The sequence below is a fragment of the Trematomus bernacchii genome, unplaced genomic scaffold, assembly GCF_902827165.1.
Source record: "Trematomus bernacchii unplaced genomic scaffold, fTreBer1.1, whole genome shotgun sequence".
NCBI lineage: Eukaryota > Metazoa > Chordata > Actinopteri > Perciformes > Nototheniidae > Trematomus > Trematomus bernacchii.
This window is the reverse complement of record NW_022987973.1, coordinates 21,930,592-21,952,477: the sequence shown is the minus strand read 5'-3', so window position 1 is coordinate 21,952,477 and position 21,886 is coordinate 21,930,592. Positions and strand designations below refer to the sequence as shown.

The window sequence follows — 21,886 nt, the reverse complement described above, 5'->3', positions numbered from 1 at the left end:
CTGACGGCTCGCCACTGCTAAAGACAGAGGGTGTCGTATTGTCATACTGATATTCTGTACAAACTGTGAAGTCCACTGAGACAAATGTAACATTTGTGATATTGGGCTATTTAAATAAACATTGATTGATTGATTGATTGAACTGTATACTAACAACCAACTAGAGCTAAATGGAGTGTGAATGTTGCACCTAAATTCATCAGGCGGCCAGAAACATGATGCTAGCGTTTCTAATTGAATGCTAGTAAAGCTAATTGTTTGTTAACACGTTGTATCCTCAACACCTTCGCTAGCTAGCTGCCTAGTGGTGGTTGTTTTTCTGTCAGCTCATTTATGGCGCATTTCCATTGCAGGGCCTCGCTCGGCTTAGTACGGTATAGTTAGGCCTTGTTAGGCCAGGCTCATTTTATGCTGATGTGACAGGAGGTCTTCTCCCTCCGTAGCGCTGCACGGCACTGTACCATGCGCCTCCGCGCATTTGTTACTACTGGGCGGCGCCGGAAGTATAAATACAGGGGTGTGGCGTAGCTCGTGACTCACCTGTCAACTAATTCGCTGGTGGCTGGAGCACGGCGTGGCCTAAATGAATTGTTTGGCGTGGCAGCCGTTTCGCATACTCGCATCCGGACAGCGCATCTGACTGCCGGTGCGGTGGCGGAGAAATTGCTCCGCTGGAGACTCCCCTGGGCGCAGTGTTGTTATCATCTGGTGAGTTGCCGTTGTCTGCCTCCCTTTATCACCTGACACTTGGCTCCTGGCTTATCTTATTATATGTATTGCTGCAGTGGGATTTTGCCGTGGCCTGTGCGTCTCTCTCTCCCTGACGGCTCAGGTGCTGTGCTGTGGCTGAATAGATTTACAGGATTCCCATACAAGTATGGGAATCCTGTAAATTCAGTTATCGACATCCATGTGTTTATTTGGCCTCTAAATAATATTATATGCCCTTTTCAGGGGTGCTATTAATTGTTAGGCCCACCTTCGGACAACTGGTCCTGCTGTTTTGGCTCTTTGCAGTGACTCACTGCTGGGATAAACTTGCCGTCGCTTTGCGAGCTCCGTGGCTGGTGACGTGCCCCCTCCCCCCCCCCCCCTGCTGGACTCTGGAGCGGTTCGGGCTCTCAGGGAACTCGCCGACCAATTCTCACAGATACAACTCACTGTTTAATTTGAGAAACTGTTATTTTGGTTTTGTTATTTTGTTTTGTTAATTTAGTTTATATACTAGTGTTTTCCTTATTTAATATTAACCATTGTACACCGACTTTATTTGGATACCTTCATTCATTTGGTTTTGTTCTTTAAAGTGGACCTATCATGCTATATTTAAATGATATATTGTAGGGCCATACCTATATAAGGTATATTTATACGTTTCTGTTTTCAAAATACCAAACAGATCATGCATTTTAGCCATGCCTCATTTCGCTCTATGTGCTGTTTGCTGTCTACGGGGCTGATTCTGTGAGCTGCAGCTGACCACGCCCCCCTGCAGGAGAGGGGAGCCGTGCTCTGATCAAGTCAAGAGGGGGAGAAAAAGAGATCTCCGTCCTCCGTGTTTTATTATATAGAGTCGTTATTCATTTGTTTTAAAGCTCAATAAATAACAAAGAAGACCTTTGACCGGCACTTTTCTAATTTTGTCCGGAAGATTTAAACTTTAACGGACATCTTGACCGGTGAAAGAAACTGAAACTGAAACTCTGCCGCACGGTCCCCTCGTTCCTTGGAAGAGGCGGAGAGGTGGGTGTTTGTCATCTGCTGGTGGACTAACCGGAGAGAATTACAGTGCTTGCCTCGACGGGGAGGGATTGCATTGAATTAACCTCTTAACCTGTTTCACGCCTTCCCCCCGGTACCGGGCGGATAAACGCGTCATTTGCAGGAAACAACGTCTAAGGAATCTTAATATTGAATAAAACTATGAATGTGTTATATCCATGTAACGGGAAGAAACTCAGCTAACTGATCTTTTTAATTTTTTTTTTTCAAAAAAACCCCACAATGCTAGCACTCAGCCTCTGAATTAGCCTCGATCGAAAAAACGGGACCGACTAAGACACATAAACTCACTCAGAACTCCCTTATTACTTATCCTAGATGCACAACCAAACACTATTTTTTGGTGTCCTGGAGACACTGAATCTAACGGTGCCCACCTCAACACTCAGTGATAAACATTCGCGACGCTATCAACGAAAGCGTACATCATCACATGTGGAGCTAAGAAGCTAAACACGTAAATATATCTTACCTTGGTCAAAAGTGGTCTTCAATGGCATTAAAACGATAAAAAAACGATGCTGCAGTTAATCCATAGGTTCATCCTATGTGTCTGTGCCTTCTTTGAAATTATTTCTGATAATCCATAAGCAATACAACTGCGTTTTAGTTTCCAAACTCCAGAAGGAGACATTCCTCCAGTTTAGTTTCGCTTTCCACACGCGAAGCGGCAACATTTTTTCTTTACAACCTGTCTGGGTGGGAGCCTCCTCCTTCGATTCTATTGGCTCTAACGGTCACAAGGGTATGTCAACCAACCAGATCGAGCAAGGGGGGCCAGAGATAGGTCAAATCCACCCAAATGACCCCAGATGGCCCAGTTTTTGGCTAAATCTCTCTAAAAAGGTCAAATTTCACTTGTTTTGCATCAATCTTGATACAGGGTACTTATTATATGTTGTACTTTGGATTCCTAAAGCTTTTAGTCTACTAACCCATCATCCAAGGGTAGTTTTCACTATCTGTAAAAAATAATTTTTGGACGGACACTATAATTTACAGTTTTTTACTATGTAAAATCTGAATTTTCTTTAAAATAAAAAACATTTATATTGATTCTGACACTTCTACATCCAACTCACAGGTTTATCATTACTTTGAGAAAAGATTATTAATTTAACCCTTTTAGAAGGGAAGATATGGTCATTTGTTCTGGGAATGTCATTTTCGAGCCTGAGACCTGAAAAACAGGCTCAGAGTGGAACAGGTTAAGCACGGCGGTCCCCCCATTGCATTGCCATTGCAATGCTTTTTGCTCCCAAGTCAGCGTCCTCCTCTTGCCTCTCCATTGACACCCTTGATGGCGTTTCTGTTGAATTTGTTGATACCTACAAATATCTGGGCTTTTGGTTGGACAGTAATCTGAACTTTAAACACCATATTGAAGTTTTAACAAAGAAATTGAAATTCACTCTTGGCTTCCTTTTCAGATTTAAATGTTGTTTTTCAATTTCATCCCGTAAAAGGTTGGTCTCTGGCTTATTCCTGTCCCAGCTGGACTACGGTGATACCATTTATAGATTTGCCTGTCCCACTGTTTTGGCCAAACTTGACCCACTTTACCATGCTGCACTGCGTTATATATCAAATGCACCCTATAGGACTCATCATTGCACATTGTATAGCCTAACTGGATGGTCCTCACTTACTATGCGTAGGATGCAGCACTGGTTTTTATTAATGTATAAAGCCATTTTAGGTAAGCTTCCACTCTACATATGTGTCAGATTTGCTCCAGTTTGTGACTCTTACAAACTCAGATCCAGTGCCTGGATACGGTTCCAGGTTCCTACTGTACGGACTGAGGCTGGAAAAAGGAGTCTTTCTTATTATGGTCCTTGGTCTTGGAATGACCTTCAATCACGCCTTAAACTGAGGGCACTTGTCTCTATTTCATGTTTTAAATTGAAGTTGTCTGAAGTCCTCACCACCAGCTGCTCTTGCAGTAACAAGTAGTGTACTTTTTTTATTGTCCTAATGTGCACAATGTAGTGACTGCTTTTTCGTCTTTTGTTTTCTTTATGTTCTCTGTATTTTATATGTTTGTGTTATGTGTTATGTGTAACGTTGCTGCCTTCTTGGCCAGGTCAGCATTGAAAATGAGATTTTATCTCAATGTTTTTTATCTGGTTAAATAAAGGTTAAATAAATAAAAATAAAATTGGACCCCTCCCACCGTTTTTTTTCGAGATAATGTCTCAGGGCTTCTTAACATTTATGAAACTATTAATGTGTAGCACCAGATTAACGGGAAGAATCTCAGCTAACTAAAGATATGAACCATTTTTACCAAAACAAAACACAAGTCTCATAAGAAGCGTCTAAATGACCCCTGAGCGAAAAAATTCGAACGCACTGCGGCACACAATTAAAGATAAAAATACCCTTACTACTTATCGTAGCTGCACATACAATATAGCCGATTAAAGCTGAGACTCCACTTATTATTTATATTTAGGCTCTAGCGGTTATAAAGAGATTTCATTCATCAAAATCGAGCAAGGGGGGCCAGAGATAGGTCAAATCCACCCAAATGACCCCAGAAGTGGGTTTTTTTGGCTAAATCTCTCTAAAAAGGTCACATGTCACTTGTTTTGCATCAATCTTGATACAGGGTACTTATTATATGTTGTACTTTGGATTCCTAAAGCTTTTAGTCTACCTTACCATCATCCAAGGGTAGTTTTCACTATAAGTAAAAAATAATTTTTGGACGGACACTATAATTTACGTTTTTTTACTATGTAAAATCTGAATTTTCTTTAAAATAAAAAACATCTATATTGATTCTGACTTTTCTACATCCAACTCACAGGTTTATCATTACTTTGAGAAGAAATATTATTAATTGAACCCTTTTAGAAGGGAAGATATGGTCATTTGTTCTGGGAATGTCATTTTCGAGCCTGAGACCTGAAAAACAGGCTCAGGGCTTAAGAGGTTAAAGCAGCGGGAGCAAACGCTTGCCTCGGGGAGGGAGAACAAAAGCCACAGCGGAGAATAAACAGAAGGGTAACCATGGTAACTATGGGCGGGAAGTCTTCTTCGCTACTTTTGTGGCAGACTACAGCGCCACTTACAGGCCTGGCATATGTACTACAGTGTCTCCAGCGCTTTCGAGCGGCAATGGCCGGCCGTGGCCCAACCCCACATTCCCCTGATAGGTGGAGAGTTGGCCCAATAGCCGTAGCGCCACTTCTGTGACGACATAGAAGTGTTCAAATCTGGATCAGTCTGTATCAGATCCGTTGCAGCCCCTTTTTTAGAGATTTGGGTATGGAGGAAAATAGAGAGGGTTGTGTTTTCTGACACTTGGTGAGTTCCCTGGAACACCGGGGACACATATTCATGTATAAAAGACGTACAAAAGTGCATTTTGCATGATAGGTCCCCTTTAAGTTTATTTACTAGTGTTTTCCTTGTTTAACATTGTCCATTGCATACAGACTTTGTTTGGATAAGTTCATTCATTTGGTTTTGTTATTTAAGTTTATATACTAGTGTTTTCCTTGTTTAATATTAATCATTGTGTGCAGACTTTATTTGGATAAGTTAATTTATTTGGTTGTATTTGTTTGGTTAATTATTTAGTTGTTTATTTAAGTGTAATACTGTGTGGAGGTTTTAACCGTCTTCCTCTTGTCAGACAGGTGCTGTGGGCCTGAGGCGGCAACCCCAATCCCTGGTGGTGGTGTTCTTCACGAGTCCTGTTGTTTGGTTTGCGGTGTCACGGGTGGTTTTGAGTTGGACCCTTCCCCCTTTTTGATTTATTGCTGCCTGGTAAGCCCCAGCCCTGTCTTGTACCTCCTATGTCCCAGTATTCACTTTTAGCTGATTGTATAATGTGTATCTGGTGTTTTTAGAATAGTTAATTGATTGTTATAAAGTAATTGTGTTAACTGTAACTGAAACTGTCTCTTGCCCGTTATGTAAATGAACCTGTGTTCGTTCCTTGTGGGTTAAATCTTTTATTATCAATAGTTAGTTCCTAGGGGTGAAACTCCCTTAGGTGGCGTTGTTGGCAACACAAACTCTTACCTACACCACACCGTCCCACTGCATTTCCATTACAGTTTAGTAGCTGGGGCAGTAACTATAGTAACGCAGTGTAGGCGGAGCCGTGACGTCATCTTCAATGCGAACCACAGAAAACCAACATCAGCCGTTAGATGTTAGCACTCAAGCTCACAGCTCCTCATATCTGTTCAGAAACTAGACAAAAGTTAAACAAGTACAAACCACAGACTGTCTGTGTCATGGCGAACACAGTCGCTGGTTTATTTATGTCTGTAGGCCGTTGTTGTGAGTGTGGACGGTCGGAGCATATACTGCGTTAGCTTAGCCGATCTCCATTTAGAAAACACGCATTTTAAAAGGTTTTTCGCCTGCCGTCTGTCTGCAGACTTGACAAAGCATTAATTCATGGTTTTTACTAACCGGTATCAGTATGTTGTTACTTCGGCATCATTTTGAAATGTGTATTACAATTAAAATCACGGTCAAATATGTTCATCTTGTTGTAGTTGTAGCCCCCTTGCCAGCGATTCTCTCTCTCTCTAGTTTAGCATACTCAGCCCGACTAAGCCTGGTTGTTGGCCCGCTAAGAACCTCGATTTTATTGGGCCAGAAAAACTGTGAAATAGTACCCGCTAGCCGGTACTACGCCAAGTGGAAACGCAACCAATAACGGGCTGTGCACGGCACGGCACGCTTAAACCGTGCTCCGCGCTGTAGTGGAAATACGCCATTAGTAGCCAAAATGTATTAATACAGCTTCATGAAAACTTCACAAACTTTATTTTGGTAGGAAGAAGCATTAGATTAGAAAAAAAAATTGTATTAAGCTGGAACTACTTTAAATGTATACAGTTAGAGGAGGTTCAAAGCAGAAGAAGAACACACTTAACTTGTAGTGGTGCTCTCAAATGTGTTGCTGGTGTTAATTAATTAACTGAGATACCAGCTGGCTCACAAGCTAGCTAACATATCAACAGTTAAGTGGAGGGGCCATTGACTGGAGTGCTGCTGCTCAATGCTTCACAACACTGTCACTGGTAGACAGAGGCTCTGGTGGAATTACATTGGAGTCTGTGGTAATTTAGGCTTTTTGTACACCTACTTAAGGCCAGCAAACTATTTTTTTTTAAATAATTTTTAGATACTTTTTTTTATTAAAGTAGAACAATTATTTACAACACAGTGCCAAATGCGCTTGGTGCTAAAATGCAACCACAATGTTGCTCCACCTACAATGTTACTGTATTTTTACTACGTACTCTACCTTTGTATTTCTGTTGCAAGAACTCAGATCGGTAGACTAATCCTCCATTATTCCAGAACAGCAATGGTCTTGTCCCAGCCCACTTCCTTAATAAGCCTCATAGACATAGATTCCACAAGAGGCAGTAAAGTGTTATGATGTAAATTGATACAGGTTGAAAGACAGGCGCCGCATGGCAGCACGTGTTAATAGCAGCAGTTGACATGCGTTGTAACTTCAGTCAAATCACAACTACACACAGTCTAGGTGGTAAATAAAGGAAATGCTCACAGTATTTCAACCCAAACCTTATTAACACACTACAACATTGTACATACAACTTTACCCCCAGCTTAGGGTTAAAACAACTCAATTTTCTTTCATCATTAAATGTGGCAATCATTTATGACTATTGTCAGGTTTAGTCTATAAGGTGTACTTATTTATAGAAAATCTGTAAAGGAAACAGATATTTAGTAAAAATAACTCAAATCTAAATCACTTTATTAAATAGAGCTTCATTATTTAGACTCATAATACATATTGGTCAACCCCCCCAAAACCAAAGCCATGATAGAGGTTTTAATGATAAACAAACCCCTTAATGGTAATTGGCCTCATGTACTGATTACCTACTGAATTTCTCCTTGCTGGTCTGCTGAGCAGACACAAACAACCTCCTTCCCTCAGGTGGAGGTGTCCGCAGATCGCCTGTAGGGGCTGCACCTCAGCCATCTCAGGTGGCCTGGAAACCCCCTGCCCTTGCAACACACACTGAAGGCAACTGTTTTATTTTTGGAATGGCCACGGCACGGTGGCTCGCTCCCTAAGGCTTCAGTTCACTTCAGGATGAGTGGCCCTGTGGCACTCTGAGCCGGGATTAACAAGCAGAGAGCAGTTTGTCCCGACAGCCGCTCGCCGAAGGTAAACCAGTCAAACTCAGTGTCTGTTGATTGCCAAGATGGTGGTACTGCAGAGTTGTCCTGACCAATTAGCCGGGTGCTAACCTGGAAACGGTGCATTGGATTTGATAGAAGTCTGACATCTTAAACGCATGATGCATTTCAGACATAATATCTGTGAGAGGAAGTGATTGCAAAGCATTGTTTACCATGTTGTATGATTAATGACAGGTACATGTATGCATGAGACACAGATAAACAAATCCTGCACTTTAATTATAATGGCATTTCACTTTTAGTCTTACATTTTTTCTGTTGCTCACTTTTACACCAAACTTCTTTTTTTTGTGCAGCCTGCCCAACAAAACAACACCCATTTCCTTTCCCCTCTAAGGTAAGTGCTGCTCAGATTGATATTGAAGCAATGTGATGGTTACCAAAGAGCTTGATCTCCATTCTGTTTAAAAAAGTTCTTTAAAGCTGGAAAGATAGAGGTCATGGCCAACAGCTATCACCAAGCTAATCTTATACTTTCCCCTTTTGAGCTGCCCCAATAGAAGCCTCCCAGATATCCAACCCCAGAGCCATAAAAGGGGGACTTCTCATGTGTCAGCTGCCCTCCTTGTCACTGTGACTGGAGGAGTCCCTGGTATTCATGTTAAACATTTGTCCATACCGAGGCCAAACCCTCCCCGCTTTTGTTTTTCAAGACAGGGACAACAACTCCCAGGAGTTATATCTATGTTGCAACTTCCACACTTTGAATATTTAGAACAGATGTTGTAAAACTTGCAGAAAATAGCCCATTGGGTAAAACTATCCTTCTTTCAGATCAAACTATTACTAACATTACATAATAGGACAATTTAAGATAATCATCGCTCTGAAACACAAGGCTAAGCTCACAGTCGGAGCAGCTCTGAGAGGATTTGGGTTCCGGATAGATTTCCAGCAGACTGAGGCTGTTTGTGTGAGTGCGGGATAGCAGGCAGCAGGTGCTCGGTGTCAGGATGTTTGCTCTTATTTCCCCGGGTCTAAAATAAGAACGTAGACCTTATCTAGTGTTACCCAGAGATAAACTCCAATATTCAGACATAAAGGAAACAATTCAGCTCAGGTTGCCTCTTTAGTAAACCAAGTCAAAGGATGTTAAATGTCAGTCACATTTGAATATTAAATATATTTTGTTTTCATACGTCATATGTGAAAATCAACTGCGGCGAAAACTACAAACCTAATATCATCTTTATCTATTTAAATTCTGGTTGCAGAGGAATGTGTGTAAGATTTATTGTCAGTTTATTATGCTTCTGACCTTTGACCTTCTTATAGTTTGCTTGTAATGCTAATGAGGAATTTGGTCCCGATTTACTGCTGCACACATTTCAAATTTACTTTGGTTATGAAGATCAGCTTAATGCTGTCACCCCTCCTCCCAGCACAAACCGAGTCACCCTCCTGTAACTGTCAATCATCCTCCTTCGAGTTTACTTTTATTTCCTGCAGAGGTCATTTTTAAATCCGACAGTCTCCTTGAGAGACTATTTTCACAAGTAGTTTGTCATCATTTCAAAGAAGCCTGGCCATAAGTTATAGCTTTACATGCCTTTCTATTTCCAATTGTGACGCTCCTTGTAGCCGAGCAACTTCTTCAGGACCCAATTAAGAATCTTAAACCTGCTAATGAGCTGGTTGTCATGAGAGCTCATAGTTTTCTATAGCCAGCTGCAGACTTGCCTCTGAGCCATTTGCACAGGTTCAATCAGTGCAGTTGGGAAGCAGCTGTATACACTATACTAGGAACAAAGTAGGAGACTTAAGTTTGCCTACACATTAAACGACAAAGGAAGCAAAGACAGACACCAGCCAATAGCTACATTATTGATAAGACAAACAACATAAATGTGTTTAATTGATATGATTTCAGCTTAGTAAAAGGTCTACTGAATACATAGGAAGTACAAACTGAAAAAAGACTCACTCTTTGCCTCACTACCTGCTGTAAAATGAGAAGTGTCACAAGAAATGTATTATTAGAAAATTATTTTTCAACTTTAAGCTTGAATAACAGAAAATGATGAAGTGATAGTGGCTACTATTTGTGCAGTATCAATGTTGGTTTTCAGAATCCAAAAAGTCCAGCAAGTGTTTCACAGATCTTCATAGAATTGTCCAGCTGAAAAGGAAAAAATATGTCTTATTAAAAACATGTATATATTTGTTATTTAAACACAAAGAATGACCTTAATCAAATACCTCAGTGCTTATGTTGCCAGCTCCTGAGATGTCTGAATGAAATAGTACTTTCCTATATGACTCTGTATTGGAATAAAACTCAACATTTCCGACTGCTTAGTGATTAAAACATAATTCAATGCAACCGGCAACCCTTTACATTTCTGCTCTGTGTTACCTTTTCATGAGAAGTTTTGTTGGATCGTTGCTTTAATCTCTAATTTGTATTTTTGGGAATGAATTGACTCATTATACATTTTGAGGACAAATGGTGTTAAAAGCACAATTTGTGCTTTTAACACCAACTTTGATAAAACTGACTTTTACCTGACCGACTTCTTTTGATTAATACTTTGCAGGTTTTGTGTTTTGCTGTTATTCTAGAAGTAGATTTTTGGATGAAAACAAATGGACTGATGTTTCTCATCTGTCTTGCAGGAGTCTGAATAATGCTGATGGATGTCGGCTACAGTAACGGGCTGGAGCCTGACCTTTCCCAGCCATATCCTCCGCCCTTAATGCCAAAACCAGGCAAAGACAACGCAAGGCTTCAAAAACTCAAGAAGAAGAGAGCCAAGAAAAAAAATAGCCTCTCTCAGACACCCATCCCCTTTCGCTCCTGTTTGTCACCTGTCAACGAAGCAAGCACAGACCTTGAGCACAGTGACCAGTCCAGCCCACCAAGGACACCGGAATCAGTCTACATTGCAGACCCTTCAGTGTCCAGTTTCCCCTTTGACTCCTTCTGTGATCCGTTCGCATCTGCATTCCCTCACCCTCGGAGTAGCCCCTACCAGAAAACTGGCAGCTTCCCCACTCAGTCCTATATAGGTCAGATCAGGACTTCTGAAGAGCAGGTGGCTCCGCTGTATGAGTGCTCCTCTTTCTTATTTGATGACATGACTCCTTTCATTATGCCACCTTCGATTTCACCACCCCAATCACCACCTAAGCAGGTTCCACGAAACCCTCTTGCTTTCAATTCAAACCGGACACCAAATTCCCATCGGTCCGTCACAACAGTCCCTCCAGCCTCTGTGTCGCAATCCAGCCCTAAAATATCAACTCACAGTCTGACCCTATCCCCAGCCGCCCCCAACTGTGACCCAGGCCCAGCTCCTTCTCTGGTTGCAGACCTTCCTCCTCCTCCAGCACTGCTATCAGTTTCAAATTCTCAGATACAACCTATTATTTCCAGCCAGAGGGAGACAAACGCCTGTTCAAAAGACAACCCTGAAAGCCACCTAGCCTCTTGGACTACACGACCTAGTGGTAATGGCAACTTTGTTCCAAGCCAGATGTCTCCGGAGATAACCGCCTCAAAAATATCACTGGTTGATGCAGTGAAAGACACAAAGTCTGACGCCACACAAAACAGGGTTTACACATCCAAGGCAACATTTTATGAGATCTCTAAACCTCCCTCCATGCAGGACCTTACAGTTATAAATCCAAACTACCAAGCAGCATTGTTTTCTGACATACTAAGAAAGAAAACAGATGTGTCAGTGGAAACTGAAGAAACACTGAGTGTGCCAATGTCCCAATGTGGAAGATCTAAGACTACTTATTGTGTACCGGCTCGAGTTTCCACACCTTTCATTGAAATATCCAAACCTATCCCCCTTTTATTCGCTGCTTTCAACTCCTCCCAAGATCTACAAGCTCCTGCAATTCCAGAAGAAGCTCCGAGACAGAAATCAGTGATTCAAACGAGTGGTACAATTGAACCTCCAGCTGCCATAGAAGAACAGAAGCAGACTGATCACATTGATTACATTAGTAATATCAGACAAGCCAGCAATTACAAAGAGATAAATGTTCAAAATACAAGGAGTACAATAAATCTAAGCTTTGCTAATACTGAGCTGTACCCCAGTACCCCATCAAGTATGACTGCACTTGACTCTACCATGGTAAAACCAACACTAATACAACCAGTCATCCTTAAGCTACAAACAAACCCCGTTTTTGAAAGTGGAGCTACAACTGTGCCAACGGTCCCATCATTTTTATCCACTGTACCAAACCTCAACCCTACGCCAGTGATTTTAATGCAAGCACCATCCAGTCCAAGCCCCATTATCCCTTATCCTCCTCCTGCGGTCAATGCTCGCAAGTCTTTGTCATCACTTTTGGAGAGTCAAATGTCATTAGCAACCTCAAAGCCCAAATCAAGATCAACATATTACGGGCTTACTCCAACTCAGTATGCGGCCTATGGTGGGATAAAGACTGCCGCATCACATTACAGCCCTGCACCCCTCCGTGCAAATGAAATCTCTTCAGACAAAACACAGTCAGCTGTAGCTGTAGATGGAACAGACCTCTCAAAGCCTGATTCAACAAAACAACTAAATGGATATCAAGATCAACCATCTTCAATGGAGGTTTCTACTGCTAACATTTTAAAACTCATAAGGGATTCTGAGATTCCAGCTGATCGGACCATACTAAGTAGCAATGATGTGTTTGAGATCGGGTCAGAAGCTCAAAGTATTGGAATACAATCACTTAAAACATCTAAGGTGGACACAATAAAACCAGAGCTTCCTCTTGGCTTGGCACAGCAATCAATGCAACAATCCACAAGTGACTTATCCACACCAAAAGCCTCATTCTCTGAGGCTCCAATACCAATGCCTAAAGCAGGTGAGGTACACACACAAAATACGGCACTATTTTCTATAAAGGCAGAGATAAATACTAATCCATGCTTTACTGATAGCAGTAGTCTATCAAGTTTTCCTTCACCCTTAGTGAAAGTAGATTCAAATGCAGAAACATATCATGGTTCAAAGGGGATAGATGCCATAGAGAAAGGTGTTTATCTCGAGAAAATACCCACAAAAGTAGAATCCAAGATCACCAATTACAAACAAACAGAACAAGTACAGATAGCTTCGGTGAAGTCTTACCAGACTGCTAATGGAGTCAGTTCATCAACAGCAAATGGTCTGAATGTTCAACAAACTGACAAGCTTGTTAAAAACCAAGCTGACCGTGAAAAAAGTATTCAGTCTCTTGCCACAGATTTAGAGCCCAAAAACACAGGAAGGGCCATCATAAATGGTACATTTATCACAGGATTACAACAAGCCACCAATCTGGTTTCAGGAACACCACTGCCCAGTAGAGGGGCTCCTGAAACTGTTTTACATACACACAAAGAAGAAGTTAATCAGTGTTTCAAAGCAAGCAGTGGAGTTCCCTTACCCAATAAGGCTTCCACTGCAGAACTTACCCATGACAAAACAAATAAGGGGTCCAATTTCTCAAATATATTCTCCAAAGAATCAATTACCACTACCACAGGACCCATTTTTCCTCACGAACCTGTTATATCATCTGTATGTTCCTCACAGTATAGTATCTGCACAGCATCTGCAGCTGTCCAAAGCACAAACATCAATCAACAACTCAGCACTAAAGTTCAAATTAACAGAAAAAGTCAAGTGGAAGGCAACAAGATACATTTGCCTGAAGGTCTCTTAACATTTTCTCAAGCACCAAGTGTACCTAATACACCTGCTGTAAATGATAACTTAATGGGCAAACCTACAAGAGCAACCACACTACCTGACTTTTCTGTCACTGCAACCAAATCACCCAATATGTCAGGTTATACATTTCCTTTAGAAATGACCTCGAATGTGCCCACAAAAGACCCCCCAAAGCTAACCAAAACTGTTGAGAATGTACATCCAACCCCACAGAGTAGTAATGTATCCAATGGCAACCATAACGTTGTTCAAGAAGCAGGTTACTACAAAAACTCAAGCAGAGCCTTAGTAAAGACCACACAAGCAATTGAGACAAGTGTAAGTATCCCTGCTAAAGTTGCAATACTATCAAGCCAAGTCAATACAGAGCCTAAACTCCCCAACTCTAATAGTTCTGAAACTAACAGAGTCTGTAACTCAATATTTGATAAAGATTTTGAATCCCTATCCACTAATGCTATAGTAGACTTATTGACAGGAAAAACACCAACAGAGTGTATTCCCAGTCTACCTTTACGAGCAGAAAGCATTCAAACACAATGGGGTATTGAAACAAGACCAGGTTCTATTTTTTTTAAAGGAAACACAATGCAGCATATGCCTAGCAGTGAAACCAAACGGTCAAACAAACCATCTTCCAAACTATCCAACAAACCATCTGCCAAATCTCCAAACAAGCAGTCCGCAGGATTACCAACTGTCAGCAAGACTTCCACAGAGTCAGCTGGAAAACCAGGAAATGTAGATACTATTCAACACAGTAGACCTGCTGCAGAAACATTACAGTCAAACGAATCCTTTCATGGCAGCAATGTCCACAATGTTCTTGCAATTGAAAAAAGTCTTAGCATCCCTGCTAAAGGTGCAATACTTGCAAGCCAAGTTAATACAGAAACTAAACTCCCCACTTATTATAGTTTTGAAACTAATAGAGTCAGCAACTCAACATTAGACAGAGAATTGCAATCACTATCCACCATTAATAAAGTAGACTTATTGAGAGAAAAAACACCAACAGAGTGTATTCCAAGTCTACCTATTACAGCAGAAATTATTCCAACACAATGTGGTATTGAAACAAGACCAGCTTATAATCTTTTAAAAGGAAACACAATGCCACACATGCCCAGCAGGGAAATCAAACCGTCCAACAAACCGTCTTCCAAACCGTCTTCCAAACCGTCTTCCAAATCGTCCAACAAAACATCCAGTAAACAGTCTGCAGAATTACCAACTTTCAGCAAGACTTTCACGGTCTCAGCTGGACAGCCAGAAAATGTAGATGCTATTCAACACAGTAGACCTGTTGCAGAAAAGTTACAGTCAGACAAATACTTTTGTGACAGCAATGTCAGCAATATTCTTACAATTGAAACAAGTCTTAGAACCCCTGCGAAAGGTGCAATACTGTCAAACCAAGTTAATATAGAACCTAAACTCCCCAGATTTAATAGTTTTGAAACTAACAGAGTTGGCAACACACAATTAGAAACAGAATTGCAATCACTATTCACCAATGATAAAGTTGACTTAATGACAGGAAAAGCACCAATAGAGTCTATTCTCAGTATACCTATTAGAGCAGATAGCATTCAAAGACCTGGCATTGAAACAACACCCGCTTCTAATCTTTTAAAAGAAAATACAGTGCTGCACATGCCTAGCAGTGAAACCAAACAGTCCAACAAACCGTCTGCTGGATTACCAACAGTCAGTAAGACGTTCACAGACTCAGATGGACAATCAGGAAATGTAGAGACTATTCAACACACTAGTCCTGCTGCTGAACTGTTAGAGTCATACATATCCTCTGGGGGCAGCAATATCCACAGTATTGTTGCCACTGAAACCAAAGTCGCTGACACGCTTCATAGTGAACGTAGTTTGCCTATTACAGACCGAGCAGTGATTAATAAACCATCTTTTAGTTCTGTGCAGGCCAGTAAAACTATCATGCCGTCTAGCCCTACAATGAGGCATGTCAGACAAAGAAGCCCTCAGCTGAGTTCAGACGGGACTGAGATTCGACAGCAAGCCATACATGCAGATCCTGTTCATGGCTATGTTGCTCAAACAAAAAATTACTTAAATGTACAAGTAGATAGTAAACACACTGCCAAAATTATTACTGAACATGGATCCTATGAGACTTCTGCAGATCAATGTCTTGCTAAAAACACTGTAAACGAACCAACCCCTCGCACCAAGCCAATACAAGTCAATAGATCTATTAAAAGTCCACCTATAAGGACAACACATTCTGTAACATCTAAGACTGGGAGAAGTGCTTTCTCCTCTTCTGGTTACGTCATGGCTAACATGTCTAGTATCAGTGTAGAACAGCAAAGCATTGCTAGTCAAATCGCGTTGTCTCAGGATACTTTTCAAACCACTATAAATTCTGTGAGCTCTCAGACTGGAGTGAAACAGTTGAGGCAATCAGTCACTGAAACAAAGACATCTGTAGAAAATAAAATTCACACTGAAAACACTCAAACGTCTCAACATTAATTCAACTAACCATGCTGTCGCAAATATTCAACCCTTGCCAAAGCCAACAGTGATACTAAAGACACACTAATCGCTCCTAAAGTACTAACCTTGGGCCTCTCCTCTACCTGAGCCAAAATTGCATACTTACACAGATTCGGACCTATACTCCAACCTTGCCCCCGTCTTCTCCAACTCCGGTTTTCTTTAAACCATAAAAATGAAAATAAAGCTTTGCCCGTCACTGCGACAAGATCAGGACAAAACCTCACTATACATCTCTTCAAAATAATACACCTACTAACATTGTTGAGCCATCTGCAAAATCATTAACAGATAATATCAGAAAACCAGACAGAAAACCACCCACAACTAAGGACTCTTCAGTCATGAATCACAATGCTGAGGTTCATGTAGATTCACAATTGAAAATGATAAAAACAAAGGTAGAAACTAATTGTAGTAAGGAAGAAACAATCTCCTCACTGAACAGTTTTTCTAGCACTCCAATACAATCTACTGTTCATGTTTCAAACAAACCGACTCTAAAAACACAGCCTCATAATCCACACACAGAATCAAGACCTTCCTCTGTCCCTGTAGAAACAAAATTATCAGATGCAAATTCGGATACTTTAAAGTCTACCCCCAATCAGGGCCAGATTAGCATGCACAACAGAAATGTTCAGCCTTCAACAGAGCTACCACTAGAGAACATTTCCCCTGCAAAGCCAGCAACAGATACTGTCATGAAACCATCCATAGTTAAAGCCGCTGTGATTGACTCTGCACTCCCGCCCCTCTGCCTCAGGCCTCAGTCTCAGTCAAAGCTCCATCCCCAAACAGAGGAATGTCACCGCATCTCCGCAAAAAAACTGGACTCAAAGAGAAGGAAGTTCTGAGGACCAAAGCTTCAGCTGCGCCGACGGAAGCCCTGCCAGACAACCCCTCCACGAAGTCAGCGACATCAACTGCATCTTCAACTGATGACAAGAAGGATGTGACAGCATCAGCTCAGCCCAAGCACCCCAGAAGCTAAAAGGCCTAAAGGGGAAGCTAAGTGGATGGACACGGCTCAAGAAACACATGGTCGTGGAGCCAGAGGAACCTAAGTTTCCAATGCTGGAGATCCAATCACAGGTTGATTCCACTGCCAGCAATGAGGTAACAGATCAGGGTGGGGATAAGTTGTCCCCAGACCAATGTGCTCATCGAGAAGTGATTAGCGACAAAGAAGGTCACAAGGCATTAAAGATGTGGGATGCCCTGCTCTTTCACATGTTCTCAACAAAAGAAAAAATCATTCAACAGCTCAACACCACCAAGAAAGATTCAGAGAAGAAAAAGGAACCTAAAGACAATCAAGCAGAAATTCCTTCTTTTGTCAACCGCCTTCCGATTTTGTTGTACAGCCCCCGTTTTGATGCTAGGAAGCTGAAAGAGGCGGCGAGAAGCCACTCTCGAAAATAGCAGCAGTGTTTGAAAAGGGACTGATCAAACACAAATCTCAGGAAGATGAACGAAAGGACTTCAACAGGAAAGCGAGAGGATTTGGTTCAACAAACTCTACAGATATATAACTTGATGTGTTGCAGAAGTATCTTTTGGAATGGCAATGATTAGTAGTGTTGTGGCGAGAGAATAAAAACAAAGTGGATTGAGTTCATTTAATAATTATAATAAGGGCTGAAGTGAGGAGTTTGATTATCTAAGAGGGGCAACAAAGTATGATTGATTCATTAGAACCTATACGTTGTATATTAGCTGTATGTGTACAAGTAAGATGTATGATATATTATAACTCTAAAAGTAACAGATCGAAACACAGTGGTGGTGTAGGTGGGGAATCATTGCCACTTAAAAGTAGTAATATGACAATAAAGAAACAAGATAGAGAAAGCAAGGAATATTATGTACGCTGCAACTTTACTTGGTTGGATTGTTCTTTTTTCATTTGATGATAGTGTAGTTGTGGAGTTGAATGCATGATGTGTAGATACATTGATTGATAATAGATTGTTTCATTTGTAACGCTTCCTTTTTTCTATTTTTTCTAAAGAAAGTAAAGCTTTCATTGTACTCCGCTGGTAGGCAGTCTTTAATATCTGTAATAAATAGGACTTTTACATTCCTGTAAAAAAAACAGGGCAGTTGGATTTGAAAGAAGGAAAAAAGGCTTGAAGGTATAACCAGAACAGAAGAAGGTTTCTGCAAGGTATGGATGGAAATTAATCGGCAGATGTTCAGGCTTCCGACCAGGGCAGGAAACTACAACCACACAGGCTGGTACAAAAAAAACAAGGATCCCACAGGAGGTCAAAGTTTAAATTTGGTTTTATACTTTCAAACAAATTGTCATTAGCCTCCGCTCTGTTTATGTTAAGTGCTAATTAGCAAATGTTAGCATGCTAATGCTGTAAACGTAACGTAATGGGCAATGTAACGCACATATCCAAAGGGATACAGAGTCTGAATTCCTTTTTATAATTAAAAGTGCAGTTTTCTATCGTTTAGTAAGTTGGAGATCCATTGTGACCTCGCAACCTCAATGAAATAGAGATAAACTAATTGACCCTGTTGTGGTTTGTAATGTCCTGCCTTGTGATGGATTGTCCAGGACTTGTGAAAAATGTTACTGAATTTAGATTGTTTCTAGGATGTAGAAGTGGATACCAATGAATGATGAACATGATGATGACAATGATGATGCTGAGTCCTGCTGTAGGAAGACAGACTAACTAAATATTGAGGGATAGCTAGAGAATAAGTACAGATATTAGAAGATGAGTGGGGCACTCATTTTGAGGATTTGGTGCTGCCATAGCAAGCATTTGCATGTTAGCTTTGAACCTTTTTGTCTCTATATTTCGATTTAAAAAAATTGCTGTTTTCCCAAAGATGATCATCCGTATGTGGAATTTCGTGTGAGGTGGACTTCCTCCTATAAGCTACCCAAAGCCCCATTTATTACTCGAATGCTCAAGCCATAACATGTTTTATATTAACTGTGTGATCAAAGGTGCATAAAGTTAAATGTGAAACTTTTGTCTGGTATTTCCCTTTTTTTAACACATATATTTGATTGCTTTTACTTATGGATTGTCAGACAAAGAAACAAAGTACCAAATAATAAGAACTAAATTCAACTGTAGCTTTAAAAGGAGACACAGACATCACTGCTGAAAAGTACATTGTTAAAGTATAATGTCTGTGGTACTTTATATTTGTGTTATTGTCAACTACTTCCATGAAGGGACCAGAACCCACAGTGTTAGTACTCTCTGACTTCCCAGTGTTATATATGGAATTCAGTCTTAAGCCGCCCCGCCCCTACTGACAATGTAAACCTATAGTGATGACTCACACACATACTCTTTGGTTTTTTAAAAGGTCAAACAATTTCCATAACTTTTGTTTTTGTTTTAAAACATTAACTCAAACAGTGGGAGATAGTACATTTGTGGAGGACTATTTTAAGCCGCAGGTTAATCCACGTTTGCTGCAGTAGTAGAAACCATCAACAGTCGGTTTGTGATCCCTAGGGATCTCTAGGGATCACAAATGGTCTGTTACCCATGAATCCTTGGGCAATCACTTAAGCTAGCAACAGACAGTATGCACCATACAAAGGTATGTCTATGCATGGCACTCAAGGCCACACAATGTTATTGAACACCAGTTTATTATGCAGCTCAACTGTACATATTTAGTGGGGGTTCCTGCTATGTATCTATTTCAGCTAAGGTTGCCTTTGGCTGAAACCCAGGGTGAAACCCCTGTTTTACTAATTATTTGTATATGGGATTGAGTATGTGAGTATTCATGGTAATGAAGGAACATGTTTTTCAGTGCAATAGTTAGGCTCATTGATTTGTTTTCAATAGTTTTGGGTCAGTATATATCATACTTTGAGACAATAACAATACTTGTTAGTACATCTTTCTTTTTGGGTGTTGGTCTTTTCATGGGATGTTCTAACTATAACAAAATACAGAATATATTGAGACTTGACTTGTTTTTGGAGGACAGTTTGTAAAATATAATCTTTTGAATTAGTTAATGTTTCATTTGAATTCCTTTTTTTGGTAATAAACGTTGTTTAGGCCAATTTAATGTTAGTGTCTATACTTGACTATTCTTTATATAAATAACATTTATCTTCAAGCTAGTTTTGCAGGTTAAATTAAACAATAAGTCTCTAAATATGAGGCACATTTTGACTATTAATTATATGAAAGATGACATTTTTTATTAATAACGAAGTCATTAATAAATATAATAATAACAACAACAAAGTTACTACAGTAGCACAGTAACAATCCAACGTAAATGGATGTAGTCTTACCTGACTGGCAGTTTGCATCTTCACTGTTGCTGTCCACAGGAACCTTCTCATACTTGCCGTGACCCGTCACCACAAACTTAGATCTTTTCCCAGTTGAACTTTCCTGGAATTCAGTTAATACATCAGTTATCAAAACGGATGCATAGACATTATGCAACAACTTTAGTGTGGCCTTATTCATCTGAAACTTTTAACATCCAATGTGCCTTTTTGAAACAATCAAAAAGGAAATATGTGACAGTTTATGACTTAATTGCAGGTATAATAATAATACATGTTATTTTTATTGCGCTTTTCCTGGTGCTCAAAATACTTTACAAGCAAGTAAAGAAGGAAAATAACAACAAAAGTAAAAAGTGCTACAGTAAGCTAGGTGGAATAGGGGCAAGGGGTAAGTGGATTAGGAGTTGAAGGCAAGAGTGAAAAGGTGAGTTTTGAGTGATTTTTTGAGTCATACATTGGTATGAGTTGTAAGCACGGACTTTATATAAAAGGTTGTGAGCATTCAAACCAAATAGTGTTTTTTCTGGTCTAAACAAGTCATGCCAGTATTTACAATATACAGTAATTATACATTTTAGAGAAGAAAAAAATTATTTAAAAAAAAAAACATTTGAATAACAACAGGACTCTGAAGGGAGCTTATTCACAACTTGGAGCTCTAGACCCCCGTGGAGTATTAAACTAATGTGAGGGGTCTCAAGATAACAACAGCAACATTTGATTTTCCTGTTAAAAAACACAGACCATCTGTTTTATTGTAACAGGGCCCTAACAATTCTAAAGATACAATCAAATGGGAACTCTTCTCTGGTGGAACTGATCATAATATATTTCCACGCTCAGCCATAGGCAGTGACAGCAGGGTCACAAATAGACATTATCTCATTGTAAAGGATCGAGAGCCAAAAGGTTGGGAAATACTGCAGTAGGAGGTCCCGGTCCCCAGGCATGGAACTACACTTATACAACCAATTTCTTTGTCCACATCTGGTTTTGAATGAGGCTATAAAATCTTTAATGTTTTCAACTGTCTCCTTACAGTGTAATGGTAAAGAAAGCAGAGTTATGAGAGTATGAGATTTTAACAAACTATCCTCGGTCAGCTCTGAACATTAAATTGTGCATTAGAAGAACAATGCTATTCAATTAATTTAAAGCTTATTAGATTTAGTTGAACTCTAGCCTTTAATTATTATGTTTTAAAACAACACCGTGTTTCATACTGCAAATATAGCAACATACAGTACACAGTTTGTCATCTCTGCAGCCACAAGGCGGCAGACTCTCACTGACTGCTCTGTTCAGCTGGGTTGAAATGATTTACACCAGATGAAAAAAGATGGGTGTGGTTGCATAGTGGGGAGGA

At 40.3% G+C, this 21,886-nt stretch overlaps 1 protein-coding gene across 1 annotated transcript in view; it reads right to left on the bottom strand.

Annotated features, from left to right (window-relative positions):
• Positions 1 to 9,651: 9,651 nt before the first annotated feature.
• LOC117471624 (non-muscle caldesmon-like) overlaps positions 9,652 to 21,886 on the bottom strand; it is a 35,163-nt gene continuing 22,928 nt past the window's right edge. Inside the window, exons 13-14 of the mRNA XM_034116752.1 lie at positions 20,518 to 20,620; positions 9,652 to 10,120 (exon numbers count right to left, since the gene is read on the bottom strand). Coding sequence (XP_033972643.1) covers positions 10,095 to 10,120; positions 20,518 to 20,620 — 129 coding nt within the window. The 3' untranslated portion in view covers positions 9,652 to 10,094. The remainder of the gene's footprint in view (positions 10,121 to 20,517; positions 20,621 to 21,886) is intronic.